This window comes from Scardinius erythrophthalmus (assembly GCF_964197995.2).
Source record: "Scardinius erythrophthalmus genome assembly, chromosome: 2".
Lineage (NCBI taxonomy): Eukaryota > Metazoa > Chordata > Actinopteri > Cypriniformes > Leuciscidae > Scardinius > Scardinius erythrophthalmus.
Window position 1 is genome coordinate 52368008 of NC_138222.1, and position 17826 is coordinate 52385833.

The window sequence follows — 17826 nt, forward strand, 5'->3', positions numbered from 1 at the left end:
TTGTAGTGTAGATGCGTTAAGGTGGCGTGTGTATTGTCATTAAAATGCTTCTTCCTTCCTGAGTTTGTATAGAGACAAATGTAAATAAGCTTTCAAAACATTGCTCTGTTTGAGTGGTCTGACATGTCTACTTCTGACGTAACCAGTGGCGTGAGTCTGGGCAGCACTGTTTCTAATAAGCCGTTTTGCAGAGAATTTACTTACTGTATTTGTCTGACCAGACAGGGGTTAGAAACTCATTATTTTCAAATCATTATTTTTGCAATTCCCTTGAGTGCTAGTGATGACATAGAAATTACACTCCTGACCTTTAAAGGCGCATTAAGCAATTTCTGAGAAACGCTTGATATTTGAAATCGACACCCAAACAAACACTTCCCTCCCTTAATTGCCCCGCCTCCAAAGTAGTGAACATGCTATGCAACTCAGCTAACGCCTTGTTCACGCTGTCAGTCCAAATCTGATTTTTGTGCATATCCAATTGGAATCTGATCATATTTAGCAAGTGTGAACGGCAAAAAAAATCACATGAAATGTGTGATTTTTACAAATGCACATTGAGATATATGTTCTTTGAAATCCCATTTAAATCCCATTAATGGAAATCCTTTTCAGTCTGACCGCTCTAATCGGATTTCGCATGATTTATATCACTTTCTCACGTAAAAGGTAAATATGTCTGACCTGGTTATAGAAAACATGCCGAAAGTCGCTACAGAAACAAGGTTGTGTTGTTGCGCAGTACCGGTCAAGCAGAAAATTACAATATAATGGAGACATGTTGAATTTTGAGAGCCTCCTACTCTTCTGCCTCAGAAGATGTAGTAGTTTAATACGGCGGATACATACTGTCATGTTGTAAAATAAGACATCTGTATTGCAAACCCCTCCACGTTGCTGTTGTTGTCGATTTTGTCGATCTACCAACCATTGCCATAGAAACCAATGCTGATATTCCGGAAAACGAAAGAGCACCACGGCCCACGGGACACACAAATCGGATCTGAATAGTTGCAATTCTGTGGACAGTCAACAATGTAGATCAGATTCCAATCAGATAAACAAATAATCGGATTTGGACTGGCTGTGTGAACATAGCTCATGCTGGTGCATCAGACACTCTCACAATCAGCTGTGATTCAACAACAGCAGCAGCACACAACAGCATATATTGGTTCTGTGAAGTATAGCAAAAACCAATGTGACTAACATCTCGAGCAGAATCAACGACAACAAACAGTGTGCGTTTTCAGGCCTTCCCACTATCTACAGTAACGTTTCACCAGTGCTGGAAAGCTGCAACCCTTCTTTTTCCAAACGATATTCCTCTGACCTGTTCCTCTTTGGTAATAACTCAGCTAGTGTTTTCCAGAGAATTTTGTGAGACTGTGGTGAGGGGTAAGACAATTATGGACATTTTAACTCTAAGTGATCCTTGGGGACAAATGTGGGCAAAATTTCATTAAGCTTAGCGTTTTTTTGGCTACTTTTTCCTAAGTTTGCCACCTGAACACACAAAAAAGTTGGAATTGATTCAACAATGTTAAGTGGTTAAAAAAAATCCTTAATTTGTCCTTCGTGGACAATAGTGGGCACCCATAGGAAATGAATGGGTGAGACTATAATTCAGAGCATATTATTTCCAATAAAATCAATAAATCCAACACAATGCAGATCATACAGTACATACACATAAATGAAGTGGTGAGCCTGTACAACAATCTCAATGTGGCAAGCACTCACACACACACACACACACGGTCAATTGTTTTGTGAATGTGTTGATGCTTCCAAACACAACATGTTGTACATTGTTTATATAAAAATATGCATATTTTACATTAAAAAATGGTACTTTTAGAGGTAATTCAAATTCAAAATTCAAAAATAGCCCAAAAATTACAAAATAAATGCATACATTTAGTGTTTTTATTTGCTTGAAGATAGTGTTATGATATATATATATTTTTTTTTTAAATGTGATCACACCTGTGACATTTGTGCCCAAATTTGTCCGCAAATGACTCATTAAGGTGCATGAGGATTAACGTTAAATTCATCAATCTGGTGCACTTTAGTTCAAAATTAAGAGCTCCAACTCATGTTCAATATCGTCACCTTCCTAAAATAATTGGCTAAGTAATTTTTTGACAAAAATGATTTTTTTGCATAAGTCATCTTCTCATGATGCTGGCCACCTCTGGTTAAAAACGCCCACATCCTCAGTTGAACAGATCATGCATTTCTACCCCTGTAGTATAATGGCCTATGTCAAGAGTGTGACTTAGGCTGTTTTATTTTGCCTAAGTCAAAAGACAATGAGACTTAGGCAATTTTACAAGCTTTTCAAGATGGCAGTTGCATCAAGAAGAACGAAAGTCTACTCGGCCTCTGAAGTTAGGTTCAGTTTTTTGTGTTTTCTGAGAAACCTGAATATTTTAGGAAGGTGACGATATGCGAATTGAAAACTGAGCCGTTCTGAGATGCGAAAAACACCGGACCACGAGCCGATGGCATGAGCAAAGTGTGCACTTCACTTTGAAAGACACAGCACAAACAGACTATATGCTTATTTAATCAAATTGCAGTCTTTTGCAATTTGGTAAGGGCACAAAGCCATATCGCACTTTCAATTTTAGTTCGTTTGACAGATACTTTGCCAAAGCAATGGTGCAAAACAATGTTATAGACCTTTTATGTTGTTATTATTACGTTTTTTTATATTTTGGGGTTATTATGAAACCGTTGCAGCACAGATTAGACCGTGGCAGGCCGCCACCGTATAAGTAAAAAAAGGGAAACTCTGTCTCAGCCATCTCTCTTTCTACAGTCCCACTTTCACTCTCTCTTTCCTCCCCCAACATGTGTGAATTGCTGATTTTCTACAAGAGTGTGTTGTGGTGCTCTGTGGATTGGTCCATTTCACCTTGTTTTTTCTTCCATCTACACAGCCAGGACTATGTACTTCACATTTTTAATAACGCGTGCATTGCTTTCATACATCAGACAACATTCCTCACAGCACATTCAAACCTGTCTGCAGCCACACCTGAAAGGCACACCTCTGACTATTGACTTTACTGGCACACGAGACACTCATTTAAGACATGTAAAAACAGACAGACAGGTGGGAACTAGGATAGGCATGGGCAGACTTCCCTTTTATTTACTGCTGTTTATTGCTTCTGCATTGATACGTGGCTCATTGATCAAGCTCTTTTCCCGTTTACCAGTCTGTGTGTTTTGCTTTAATTTCATGATTTGTGGTCGTAGGCCTGTTAAGCTGTTTCAGAGCTATCCTGTTGCCGTGTTTTCTCGAGAATGTGAAACCGATCTTAATTGTTCCTCCTTTACCAGAGTTTAGAAAAACACTGTTAGAAAGATTAGGATATTGTTACTGACCTTTTCCCACCATTTGTTCATTGGCGGTTTTCTTACAGTACAGTGTCTTTTTATACGATAGAGCGCCTTGAGGTTTTACAGTCAGTATTTGCATATTATAGTCAGTGTTCGTACACATGCACTTATTGTTGATGATATCATATTGTTGTTTCAAAGTCAACATGATTGGCTGATTACGACACATTTTACTTCTGTAAAGAATATTCAGCAAACAGGACATTTCAAATACACACTACCGTTCAAATGTTTGTTTTGCGGTAGTTAATGTTTCGAAAGAAGTCTCATGCTCACCAAGGCTGCATTTATTTGAATAAAAATACTTTCTACTTGTTTTCTACTTTAATATTAGTGTACTTTCACTTTCATTGGATCCTTCAGAAATCATTCTAATATGCTGATTTGGTGCTCAAGAAACATTTCTTATTATTACCTATGTTGAAAATTCTCTTCATATTTTTCAGGATTCTTTGATGAATAGAAAGTTCAAAAAGAATTGATCTTTACAGTCACTATTGATCATTGTAATGTGTCTGCTAAATACAAGTATTTTAAACAATTACTTTTCCACAATAAGACCAGGAACTTTAAAGCTGACTTTGATGAAGAGGGTAAATAATGGAGCAACTGAGGACCGGTCTTGCTCAGACATACTAAATGCTGCCCTCTACTGGTGCACCAGGTTATCAGGCAGCTTGGCAGAGTGATTAGTATTTTTTTAAACTTATTGAAGCCCCCTTTTTTATCCATATTTTTTATAGCAGCTGACCCTACCAGGGGTAGTTGCAGTGCAAACTTTTTTTTCTCTTTCAAAATGAAAGTCTTCACGGAAGCGTGCTGGTTTTGCGTCATGCACTGATGTTGCACTTAAGTATTAACCACATCCTTGTCAGACTCAGAAGCAAACCCACACACATGACTAAACTAACTGAATGCGCTGAACATGTCATCTGATTGAAGGGAAAACAATTGGGAGTGCATTTGCATGAAGTTTTCAGATTCCATTAAAAGGTTAAGAAAAATATTTTTACTATACCTTCCCTAAAGTCTTTTCAAATCACCTCGAAGAAACACTAAGGCCACATATTTATATCACTGACAAATTACTATGTCTGAGTTGGCAGATACACATGTTCCAAGTTTGTCATATTTGGTTTCATAGATTTTTGACAGATTTTGATTAATGCTTCTCAGTTGTCAATGCTAACAAATGTCAAGTGACCATCAAGTAAAATGCAATATCACATTTATTTACACACTGAATACACCGGTGTATGCATCCTATTTTTATACAGGTTTTCAAAAAAAAAATTACGCTAAGACACATTTTTGTATGCATTTCTTAATCATGCATATGAAGAAGAAAAAAACAACTAAGCTGAACTAACTTATTGTCCCATTAAAGGACATATTACTTAATTTGACATTGCCATATCACGAGGGTCTACAGGGGTTTTCTCTGTAATGTTATTTCCTGTTTTATGGTTTTGTTATTATGTAGCAATGGCCTGCATGTTGGTTGTACACTGTTTGATTACCAAAACTTGTTCAAATATTAGTGATATGTTAAAGCAAATCTCCAAATAAATAAATTAAAGACAAAGTAACTGTAAAAAAAAAAGTCTAATTGGCTAATTATTTTTATTTATACTACATTTTTTACTTTATACTCCAAATTTTCATTCAGAAAATGAATCATGAAATGAAAATGTCATCGTAGTAGACATGTATAGACATGTATTCAAGTCATTGTCTGTAGGAACTGCATTTTAGTTTATCTTTAAATAAAAAATACATTTAACTGAAATTTTCATTTATATTAAGAAAAAAATACAAATGAGTAACAGGCCACTGAGCTTTAACACATGTAAGGACTATAGCTCAGAAATTTCAGGTGGTCAATAAAAAACAAAAAACGTCTGTCTCCATAGGCACAAGTGATCCATATGTGAAATTCAAACTGGATGGGAAGACCTTGTACAAAAGTAAAGTGGTGTATAAGAATCTCAACCCTATCTGGAACGAGTCCTTCTCCTTCCCAATCCGCAACCTGGACCAGAAACTCTTCATCAAGGTACTTGTTTACTTTTGCTGTGGCATAAATCCATTAACTTTCACATTATGCTGTGATATGCACTGTAAAGGTACATTAAGCAGTCCCATCCATCGATTATTCAGGTTTACGATCGAGATCTGACATCGGATGACTTCATGGGGTCCCACGGTGTTGTTCTGAATACACTGGAACTTGAAAAGTAGGTCAATCTGAAATGTTTGTGTTAAGTCAAGTCAAGTCAACTTTATTTATATAGCGCTTTTCACAATACAGATTGTATCAAAGCAGCTTCACAGTATTAAATAAAATAGTACATCAGTGTTTGTCAAGTCAAGTGTTCAAGGTCAAACCAAGAGTGTGGTTTCTGATGCTTTTGTTCTGTCTGTTCTACAGGACCAGCGAGATGGTGCTTCCACTGGACGACCCCAACAGCCTGGAGGACGATATGGGTGTCATAGTCATCGATATCACTTTATCTGTGAGGAACGCCAAAAACAAAAAACGTTTAGCCAAGGTAATGGATTTAAGGATTCAAGCTAATGACTAACTCACTCCACTAACTCAACGCTTGTGTTCACGTTATTTGTTTCTGTTATGAAGAGATGGGTCCAGAGGGAAAAAAGGAGCTCTACGGTGAGAAGGTTTAGTTTTAAACTGCCTCTAATCTGTTACTAATCGTATCTTGATTCTTGAGTGGACGAGACACCGCTCTCTCATGGATTTATTCAAATACTTCCTGTAATAATATATTCGAAGCAAATTGTTCCACAAACAATGATGTCTGTATGTTAATGTGCATGCAAAGAGAATGAAGATTAAAACAAGCTGAATTCACAACCAATATAACAGTGGTTCTCAACTTGATTTTATTTATTTATTTATTTATTTATTTTGCGTGTCAAATGGTGACCAAAATATTTTTTGTTTCCTGCTCTAGGCAGCCAATAATTGACCACAGAAAGCACATTGTGGTTGGCACAAACTATGTTTATTGCAAATAATTTGTAATGGTTTTAGTCTTCGTTATATCTTGTGTATTATTTTTCATGGTTTTTAAGAGTTAGGCCATGCCACACAACCTGACCATGATGACATCAGCCTAACTTGACTTGCTTTTACCAAGTGACAGAAATACTGTAGAGTTTGATTGGGTGCACACTGCATGCCCTTTGATGTCATCAACAAAAGATAAATGGTGTTTTTTTCTATTCTATTAAGTCTATTTATTTAGCGTGATTAACTATATCATGCATTTTATCGTTTGCATTTACAGTAAAATTATTTTTCCCTGCATCTTACTAGTTCAGAACCACTGCGATAATAATATCCAGAAACTTTGCATAAGAGATCTCAATATCACATCCCAATATTTTTATTGATCCTCAGGGAAGTACAATCGAGCATAACAGACGTCTCACAGAGTCTATGAAGAAGAGTCAACTCTGGACCGGCATCTATACCATCACTCTAGTGGAGGGGCGGAACTTACCTCAGGATGGACAGGGCGAAGTTGTTGTTCGCTTCAAACTGGGAGATCAGAAATACAAAAGCAAGGTACTTACTGGGGAACGTCTGTATGACCTGTTCAGCTCTTCGCTGATGTAGTTACAAACGCCTTAACTTCATATAAACATTCAAATTTAAAAAGGATTAGCAAGAATTAGGCTTTAAGTTTGCCTTCATTTTCACAGAGTCAAGTGAAGAAAGTCAATACACTGTGGAGAGAAAAGTTTGACTTCAACCAGTTCCCTAACGGGTCCAGTATTCTAGAGATTGAAGTGGTGGGAAAAGAGGGACGGAAAAATGAAGAATGTTACGGACAGTGAGTTAAAGAAATAAACTAAGCTCTTTTGACTGAAGTTTGCATAGTATCAATTACATCTGAAAAAATAAGTGTTCAAATCCATACTCTTCCTAAAGTTTATCCTCAAGACTTTATACATTGTGGCATGAGACTAGTTTGATAGAATTCCTGTAAAAACCTTGTCTGTCCAAAGTTATACAGTATCCAATATTTCAACTCCTGCCATGACTATATGAAACCAGATGATGCTCATTGCAAGGATTCAAGGAGGGTTTTTTTACATTAAAATATAACTATTGTAAATACTTAACTAGTAGTTACATACATACACTACTGTTCTAAAATGTTTACATTTATTCAGCAAGGATGCATTAAATTGATCAGGAGTGACAGTTAAGACTTTAACTGATCTAATTTAACTATTTTAAATGATCATTGTTCTTTTAACCTTTCTATTTAAAGAATCCTGGGGAGAAAAATATATCAAGATTTCCACTGTTTTCAACATTGATCATAATAAGAAATGTTTCCTGAGCAGCAAATCAGCATATTAGAATGATTTCTGAAGGATCATGTGACACTGAAGACTGGAGGAATAATGCCGAAATTTCAGCTTTGCAATCACAGGAATAAATTACATTTTTAAATATATATTTACATAGAAAACAGTTTTAGATTGCACTAATATTTCACAATATTACTGTTTTTGCTGTATTTTTTGATCAAATAAATGCAGCCTTGGTGAGCAGAAGAGACTTCTTTCGAGAACATTAAAAATCTTACAAACCCAAACTTTTCAACGGTAGGGAACACTTATAAAAGTAGCCACAAAAACATGTTGAATTTTACTGCTCAAATAATTTCAAATAATATTCTTCATAATTAATCGAAGTGTATACACAAAATACAAACACATTTTTGCTTATAAACCTTTGGAATGCATGAACCTGTTTACATTTGTAATCATAATATATATATATTTTTTTTCAATTAAAAACAAAATGAAAAACCGAAACAAGTTTGAAATTTATGCCACAAATGCCGTCGATCGAGCTTAACTTGAATTAGTCACAGAACATTAAACTCAAAAGACTTTTTTGGGGAATGAAATTCCTCCTTGTAAAGACAATTCCTCCTTTTGTGTTTAAGGCCTTTTGTGTCTGTGTGCAAATTGCAGGTGTGAGATCAACTTGTCTGGGCTTCCCTTGAATCAGTCCACATTGTTTACAAGTGAGCTTGACCCGGGCAAGCTGGTGTTCCTCGTCTGTCCCACTCCCTGCACTGGAGCATCCATCACGGATCTCGTCGCCCCTCCACTGGAAGAGCCTCATGAGAGGGACAATATGCTGGTTAAATACGTATGTTAAACCGCCCTCTTTACCGCACTACTTCTTTATGCATAGTACACAGTGTATACTGCATGCTATTGTATTTTTTAATTATGTGTATAACAAATAATCCTGATCTCCCTTAAAAATCTTTTTTTTCTCCGTCTTGGCAGAGTTTCAAGAACTCTCTGAAGGACATAAGAGATGTTGGTTTTCTTCAGGTTAAAGTGATTAAGGCCACTGACCTCATGGCTGCTGATCTGAATGGTATTATTTATTATTTGTTGATTACACAAAGAGCCTTTTTTGGTTGAGAGCATGGGTGTGAGCATGTCAACAACCACGTTCATTGGACCTTCTGTGTATTTTTAGGAAAGAGTGACCCATTTTGTGTCCTGGAATTGGGAAACAACCGGCTGCAGACCCACACCATATACAAAACCCTCAACCCTGAGTGGAATAAAGTCTTCACTTTGTTAGTATCACTATAACTTTATTAAAGTACACTACCATTCAAAACTTTAGGGTCAGTAAGATTTTTTTTTTTTAATTAATACTTTTATTCTGCAAGGATGCATTAAATTGAATAGAAATGAAAGACATTTATAATGTTACAGAACTTTTATATTTCAAACTTAAAATATATTCAATTAAAAGACAGTTATTTCAAATTGAAATAACATTTCGCAATATTACTGCTACTACTGTATTTTTTATCAAATGCATGCAGCGTGGGTGAGCATATGAGACTTATCTGAAAAAAAAAAAAAATCTTATAGACCACAAACTTTTGAACGGTCAATGTCAACTCTATATTTACAGGTATATCAAAATAATAGTGAGATTTATTCAATTTCTCTTTATGTCCAGCCCAGTAAAAGACATTCATGAAGTTCTGGAAGTGACTGTGTTTGATGAGGATGGCGACAAAGCCCCAGATTTCCTGGGGAAGGTGGTCCTTCCCTTACTTTCAGTAAGTGCAGAATATTGACATTCTTCTTTACATTGAAAGCAATGGTGTGCAAAACGTCTTTATTTATTAGAATTGATATATTAATATGTTTGAATGTTTTTTATTGCAACAGATACGTAACAGTCAGCAGGTTGCTTGTCCTCTCAGGAAAGAGAACTTGGGAGGACTGTCTAAAGGAACCATAGTACTGGAGCTGGAAGTCATCTACAATTCTGTGAGTCTTGACAGATGACAACAGAGAGATTATATCTTTAAAGGTAGGGTTGGCAATTCTGGGGAGGCTAGCAATAGCAAGCTAGCTTTGAAAGCATAAGATCCCACCCTCCCTTCACAGCGTCTCCAAAGCCACGCCTCCTTCAAAAACATGTACGTGTTTACAAGGTGTAATGAGAGACAGCATTAAATTACCTCATGTCTCAAAGCACATAACAATACAATAATAATGTACATAAACAACTTACAGAGCTCTTACTTGTACCACATGACTGCTGCAGAATAATTTTGACATTGATAGTGTTGACAGAAACGCAAAAATCCGATTCTGAGGAAGTGAACAGCTCCGTGTAGAATGTCACGGTTTGCCATCTCATAATTACGGGTATTGTATTGCGTGAACGCAGCATAAGCTCGTTGTTTTGGTTCAGGAGGAACTGTAAGGCGGCTGCTGTTTGTGTGTGGCGCTCAGTGACTGACGTCTGTTGGAGGTATAGAAATACATATGTTGACAGGGACATGAAGAGGTTGAATGTATTGCACATTTTTTTCTTTTTTCTAGACTACTTCTATTAATAATTGCTATTAGGATATGAAGAGAGTTTCAACCAGTATAACAAACAGTGTTTATTAAAAAATAATCCTACCCTACCTTTAATAGTTCAATATAATCTTTCTTAGTACTTCACTCAGCCAACCAAAGACTATTTTAAATTAAGTTTACCTATTAATAACCTTGAATGTTCTACAATGCATGCACTATAACACACTACCTCATAAACGTTGCCATATGCCTTCAGTGGCTTTATGTGCAATATGCATTTCAAAGTACTATATTCACGTACATTTAAATGTGCAGTATACATATTCTATGTGTAATACATACTTTTAAGTTATCTTTTTATTAATAAATGTTAGGCAATATATTGTATTTATGCATAATATTGTAGATATGTATGTATTGTGTGTGTGTGTGTGTGTGTGTGTGTGTGTGTGTGTGTGTGTGTGTACTTCTTTCTATATACTGTACTTTTAATTCTTAATTTCTCTCTCTGAGTGTTTCCACTCTAGATTTGTATTGTGTACAGTGACAATAAAGCATCTTACCTAAATTTCATATGCTTAGATATTGGACATTTTTTTAGTGTTTGTTTGTTCAATGTCTTGACCAGGTCAAAGCGAGCATTAGGACCTTCACGCCTAGAGAACAGAAGTTTCTTGAGGACAATGTCAAGTTTTCTAAGAAGGTATGAGTTGGGTAACATTCACACAGAAAAGTCTTCTGAAGTTTTCAATAGCCTATCTTTATGAAAAATATGAGCTGGGAATTGTTATATCAACAGGTTCTTTCCAGGAATGTTGTTCGCGTGAGGAACCTTTATCGTGCAGTGTGCCACGTCAACCAGTTCATCAAAAGCTGTTTCCAGTGGGAAAGCGTGCAGAGGAGCATCATAGCATTTATGGTGAGACACTTTTTTTGTCAATCTCGTTCATTATTCATTTTTGTTGTTTTGTGATGTATGATTTAGTAATAAATCATATAAATGCTGAGTTACTTTTTTATAGCAGCTTAGCTTACAGTTAAGACTCGTGGTTCCAGATGGTACTAATTCAGTACCATGGTATCATTATATTCATATACTCATATATTCATATATTCATATACAGTACATGGTATTTTGATAGTATTGGTAAAATGTATTTCAAAGAATACAATGGTAGTGCCATGGTACCATATCCAGTAAAATGTAAGTGCTTTTTTGTACTTTTCTGTTATATAGTGAAACATTTTGGGTAACACTTAATTTTTATGGTCCCCTTTAGACATTCTGTTGGCTATTAGTAACACTGCAACTACATGTCAAATAACTCTCATTTAGGGGTGTGCGATATGACGATTTTTGATCGTGGGCGATTAAAATGTCTCCACGATCTGCTTTTGAAGAAATATCGTAGAATCGTGCATTAGCCTATATCTGTTCTGGCGCCTCTGTCCCAACATACTGAACAACGCGACGTATATTCACATAAAATGTTAACGCAGCGGAACGGGACACTGCAGTTCACAAAAGTTCATAATTTGCATGTGCTTTAATGCCTTGTCGGTTAAACATTTAATTCGCGTGCTGATGCGCTGCTCTAACATGTGTGTTCCTCAGCGCGTACATGTGAAGCTCACGCACTAAAAGCCTGTCTACCAGCGCCTGGATACTGGACTAAGTTATCTTTCGAGTCTTATTGTGCTTATACTGTCAAATACACACAAGGTTTACATAAAGTCGTTTATGTCTAAAGTGAAAGCAAACTTGAGAAAATTGAGAGAAAATCTGCTTGTCTAATGCGTGTATATTAGACGCGTCGCGCGCAACAGTAGCAGAGACAGTAGCAATAGTAAACACGCTGCCGCTTGTCCTTAAAGGGATATCCTTTAATGTTAATAAAACAACAAAATGCAAAGAGAAAATCACTCATTGCTCTTGACTGATAACTTTAATAGTAGCTTTAATAAGTATCAATGTTTAATTTATACAGTGAAGTCTGTTTTGTTTTACTTTCATATTTGTTCATTTAATTACTTTCTTCAATGCTGCTGTTAAATACACCTACTGTAGCTGAAAATATAAAGCACTGTTTAGCCTATTTAATTTGTATATTAAGTTGTGTATGTGTAATGTGTATCTGTGATCTTAATATTTAATAACAAAGAAAATAATGACAAATATTTTTATCTTTGCCCCTGTCTGCCATTTTTTTTAATTTATTTTTTATTTTGTTACCTAAGGTTTTGTTTTTAGAATATGGACATTAGATTGGCTGTAATGCTAAGTCACAAAATAGTAAAACCAACATAAAAAGAATCGTGATAAAATCGTTAATCGTGATTTTCCTGAAAAAAATCGTGATATGATATTTTTGCCATATCGCCCACCCCTACTCTCATTAGAGCATTTGTAAACCATCTGCTTAATATCTGCTAACGCTTTATTTTAATGCTTCACAACAGACATTATATTGACTATAAGTAACTGTGCAAGTACATATCAACTTATTCTACTAACCCTAACAGTCTACTATTACTCTTAGTTGACATTCATGTGCAACATTACTTATAGTCTATAGAATGTAATTAATCGTGTAACTTAAGGGATAGTTCACCCAAAAATGAAAATTGTCATAATTTACTCACCCTCATGTTGTTCCAAACCTGTATGAGTTTCTTTCTACTGCTGCTCACAAAAGAAGATCTTTTAAAGAATGTTGGTAACCAGACAGTTGACCGTGGCCATTCATATTTGTCTCCTACTATGGAAGTCCATGGTTACCGTCAAGTATTTAAAATTTAATTACCAACACATTCTTTAAAATACCTTCTTATGTGTTCAACAGAAGAAAGAAACTCATACAAGTTTGGAACGACATGAGGGTGAGTAAATTATGACAGAATTTTCACTTTTGGGTGAAATATCCTTTTAAGAGAAGCATTGGGATTATGTAAATACATGATGAATATGTGACCCTTGATTAGTTCCAGTCTTCATGAAACTTAAATCTTCTGTGTTCTCCTGCAGCTCTTTGTTATTACAGTGTGGTACTGGGATTTCTACATGCTGCCCATGTTCATGGTCCTTCTCATCATATGGAACTATCTCCAGATCGCTTCTGAGAGAGTCAGCAGAGACCTAGTGGGTGATTTTTGGCTTAATTGCACAGTTTAGTGAGACTCCAGACAACCAGCTTGTGTTGTCTCTTACTGTAGAATATCAAAAGGAGTGGACCATCTCAGCTGGGAATTTAGTTTAGCATTTGTTTTAGTGGTTTGAAAGTGACTGTAAATGTGAATGAGCACAGTTTGATATGTATTGTCATCTGATTAAATTTAAAAGCATTCTCTTAAGACCTTGTTAACTTTCATTTTAAAATGATTAAAAATAAGGCCTTTCTCTTGCAGGACACCATAGAGTTAAATGAAGAGGAAGATGAAGATGAAAAGGTATAATTCTTTCCAATTCACAAATTTTCTTACATTCTTTGATTCCAGTGAATAAGCATGCCATTTGATTTCCAATGTGTGTCTTCTTGCAGGAATCTGAGAGAAAAGGTTTGATGGAGAAAATTCACATGGTTCAAGAGATTGTCATTACAGTCCAGAATCTTCTGGAGGAGATAGCATGCTTTGGTGAAAGAATAAAGAAGTATGTGTTTTGTGTCTGCTCTCACATACCGCATTATATTTGTAAATTAGTAATGGATATTGAGAGAATAGAGGTAATTGCATAATATATTCACTTCCGTTTAAATGTTTGGGGTCAGTTAGATTTTATTTTAAATGGTTTTTGAAAGAAGTCTCTTATGTTCACTAAGGCTGCATTAAATAAATATTCAAAAGAATGCATGGATATATTGTCATTTATTTAGAAAACCAGCACATTTCCATTGACCCAGAAGCTTGCCATGAATGAATATAATGAAATTATTATTTTTGAGGGCATCAAAAGAGTGCCAAAATAGTTCAAATATTCTTTGTAAAACTGCAAAATGTCTTTCTTTTTCTTCTTCTCCTCAGTACATTCAACTGGTCAGTGCCGTTCTTGTCTAATTTGGCCTTCGTGGTTCTCGTTATGGCCACAGTAATCACTTACTTTATTCCAGTACGCTACATTATTTTATTATGGGGTAAGATTACAGCTGTGTTACTGTCTAACAATGGAATATGTTTTTTATTTTTTCAAATCAGTAAACGCATTGAACTCAAATACAGAAGTTCTTTAGACTGTGATGGGAAATTTGAGTTGTCAGTACCAGAGATTGTTCAGCATTGTTCTTTTTTTTTTTTTTTTAGGTATACATAAATTCACAAAGAAACTGCGCAATCCTTATGCCATTGAAAACAATGAGGTGATGGATTTCCTCTCCAGAGTGCCTTCAGATGTCCAAATGGTAATTACCACAGAATTTACTAAAAAAATAAGGACTGTAAACTTCAGCTTTTTTATTGTAATGTGGTGTTTTCTGTACGGACAAGATCATTGATGTCCATTTATCAGTACAATGTCTTGAAGGTATAAATATGTCAATATAATTGAAAGCTCCTGGCAAGTTTTTCGACTAAAGTTTAATATCTAAAAAACTAGTATTTTTATGACCATGACTATGTAACCCATCCTACAATTTAACACCATAATAAACAAACTTCTCTTAATTTAGACTGACAAAGAGTCTTGTTTCCGCCACTGAAAAAAAAAAACTAAAAAAGTAAATTGCGACTCAAAGAAAAAAATCCCATTTGTGATTAACTAGTCAGAATTGTTACGGTACTTTCAATTCTGACTTTATTTCTCAAACTTCTGAGTTTATAACTCCCAATTCTAACTTTTTCTCAGAATTGAGATATAAACACAATTGCATAAAAAGTCAGAATTGTGAGACAAAATCGCAATATATATATATATATATATATATATATATATATATATATATATATATATATTATTTTTTTTTTTTTTTCAGAAAAATTCTGAATTGTGTGATTTTAAACTTGCAATTGGTAGAAATAGTCAGAATTGTGAGAGAAACTCACAATTGCGATTTAAAGTAAGTCAGAATTTTTTGTTTACATCGTTATTTCTCACAATTTCAAGTTTATAACTCATAATTCTGTTCTTTTTTTTTCTCAGAATTGAGACATAAACTCACAATTGTGAGGGAAACGATTTCAGAATTGTGAGATGTTTACTTGCATTTGTGTATTTTTTCCCCTCAGAATTAAGATATAAACATGCAGTTGCGAGTTCTAAAGTCAGAATTGTGATATATAAACACAATTATGAGGAAAAAAAAGTTGCAATAATCTTTTTAATTTTTTTTATTATTTCTTAGATGACTATATTTCTCTGCCTTTTCTCAGTTTGCTCATTTGTCTGGAAGCTTCTCGCATCTTGAGTTCTTCTTCTTCTTCATTCAGGCGCAGTACACCGAACTGAGCAGCTGTAATCTTCACAGTCCGGTTAAGAGAAAGAGAACATCACCGTAGACACTACTGTGGGAAACGTTGGTCTCCTGAGAACATTCTGTGTGAAGAACCTTTGAAGGTGCTAGGACACGACGGCCAGGGAATGATTTGAACTTTGTGCTTATTTTATTCGAGTGAAATCATCCCCATCAGATGGTCCGGTCTTTACTGCTGGGTCGTGCTGAAGCACCTTGGTTAATGACACAGACACATATTAACACTCTATACAGCAGCGGCTCTGTTGCATTGAGTGATGAAGAAATGTAACTTGATAAACTGAATGGTAAAAGTATAGAATACACCACATTGGGCCTTAAATATGCATCTATAGATGCAATGCCTGAATGACACATCATGAACAGTATAAGTGCAATACAATGTAATGCTTTGATTTGCTATTTTATATTTTCTTTTTTTGTCTTATCAGACTTGTAAAATATGTTTTAAGGAATTTGTAAAGTCTCATTCTATATGAGCCACATTTTTTGTTGAATGTACATAAACAGAGACCTGTAACTTATATTGTAACAAAATTTTCCATGTGGTTTAGTTCTTTTGAACTTGTTTTTATTATGTAAACACATTGTTTTAATGTATTTTTAATCTTTTATTCATGTCTTAATTATTGCATGGAAAAACTCACTTGAAAATGAGTACATTGAAAGTGCCTTTGACAAACTTTCACAACAAAGGTGAAAACTGATTTTTAACTACACTCTCTTAAAAAAATGATTTTAGTGCAATATAAGGTTCTAGATGTTGTTTTGGATCTCAAGTGGTACAGTAATTGGACATAAAAAAAGCCTGCAAGTACACTTGTATTTGTATTTTCCAGTCTTTTCTTCTGCTCAGGTGGATATTATGTGCGGTATATCACAGATGTTGTCGAACAATTATTTTGGTACTCTTTTATACTAGCTTTCTATATTGACTATATTTCCATTTTGTATAATCATTTAACAGTAAACATTTACTATACTCAAACACAGATGGCTTGGTGTGTAGGCTACTTCTCATGAGTTTTTTTAGATCTTATATTACAGAATAAACACAATAAATGCTAATTGAATTAAACAAATGCAGATCTGTAAGTAAGAATGTGGATAAAGCAATATAACCCTCGAATTCCTTACACAATGGTTGTTTGAGAATATTCAGCCACATAGTGGCAGTGTTTTCCTTTAATGGGAACCTATCCTGCAGTTCATCTTTTGCGCTACTGAAAAAGCAGAATATCAGGGGTGCTTTCTTCTCAAGAGAAGCTTTGATGGATAATTCAACCAAAAATAAAGTCCTAGTCATCGTAGAGTGTTGCAGGAAACCCAGAAAGTAATTTTAGCACATTCCGTTTTATCGTCTTGAAGTATTTTTTTTTTTTTTTTTTTTTTTTTTTTCAAATTGGTTTTTGGCTAAATGCCAATAAGATCTCTGGTTGACACAAGCTCAAGGTATTTTCACGTTTTATTATTCGACATAAAATACAAAAATGCCCCCTTGTGATATTCTGGGGCGGTTCCCAACAAGTGGCTAAATGCAAATGGGACCACAAGCAGTTGGGGACATTAAACAGCATAACAACAACGAACAGGTAAACTCATCTAGGCTACTAACTTTCCTCAGCCTCGCTGTGTTTATGGTTTATACTCGCGCTATTGCAAACTATTCTAACTAGAACTTTCTAAAAAGTTTTTTTTTTTTTTTTTTTTAAATAAAGACTGATAGATTTGTCAGACGTTTAGACTAGCTAATGGTGACGTACTTAACCCCGTGCAAAGTGGCTTTTTATTTCTGTCGATTTTTATTAAGGCTATTAAATTCATAAAGGTTTGTGTTAATCTGTGAAGATTATCATGACGAACAAAACGTGTTAGAATCATAAACAGAGATTATGTTCTATACGTCATCCTAGCAGGAATCTACCCTCATTAAAACGTCTTTTGTATTCCACAGAAAAAAAAGGTCAACAATAAAAATTATAGGAAAACAATGACAGATTTTTCGTTTTTAAGTGAACTAGTAGGCAGCATGAATCTCATTCTCAAC

At 35.0% G+C, this 17826-nt stretch overlaps 1 protein-coding gene across 3 annotated transcripts in view; it reads left to right on the forward strand.

The window, feature by feature from the left end:
• The window catches only part of mctp2b (multiple C2 domains, transmembrane 2b), a 28222-nt gene extending 11317 nt beyond the window's left edge, over nt 1–16905 (forward strand). Inside the window, exons 5-22 of one of the 3 annotated variants that reach the window (XR_014028863.1) lie at nt 5331–5473; nt 5578–5654; nt 5849–5969; nt 6842–7009; nt 7147–7277; nt 8437–8617; nt 8761–8854; nt 8960–9062; nt 9458–9560; nt 9673–9774; nt 10946–11020; nt 11117–11236; nt 13343–13456; nt 13723–13764; nt 13857–13872; nt 14338–14447; nt 14614–14711; nt 15736–16597. Coding sequence is in view for 2 of the 3 variants with exons in the window: in XM_081347673.1 (XP_081203799.1) it covers nt 5331–5473; nt 5578–5654; nt 5849–5969; nt 6842–7009; nt 7147–7277; nt 8437–8617; nt 8761–8854; nt 8960–9062; nt 9458–9560; nt 9673–9774; nt 10946–11020; nt 11117–11236; nt 13343–13456; nt 13723–13764; nt 13857–13966; nt 14338–14447; nt 14614–14711; nt 15736–15804 (1961 nt within the window). In the remaining variant the exon portion in view is untranslated. Of the gene's footprint in view, nt 1–5330; nt 5474–5577; nt 5655–5848; nt 5970–6841; nt 7010–7146; nt 7278–8436; nt 8618–8760; nt 8855–8959; nt 9063–9457; nt 9561–9672; nt 9775–10945; nt 11021–11116; nt 11237–13342; nt 13457–13722; nt 13765–13856; nt 13967–14337; nt 14448–14613; nt 14712–15735 lie in introns of all 3 variants that reach the window. The other 2 variants (XM_081347673.1, XM_081347672.1) reach the window with 2 other exon arrangements.
• Nucleotides 16906–17826: the final 921 nt, after the last annotated feature.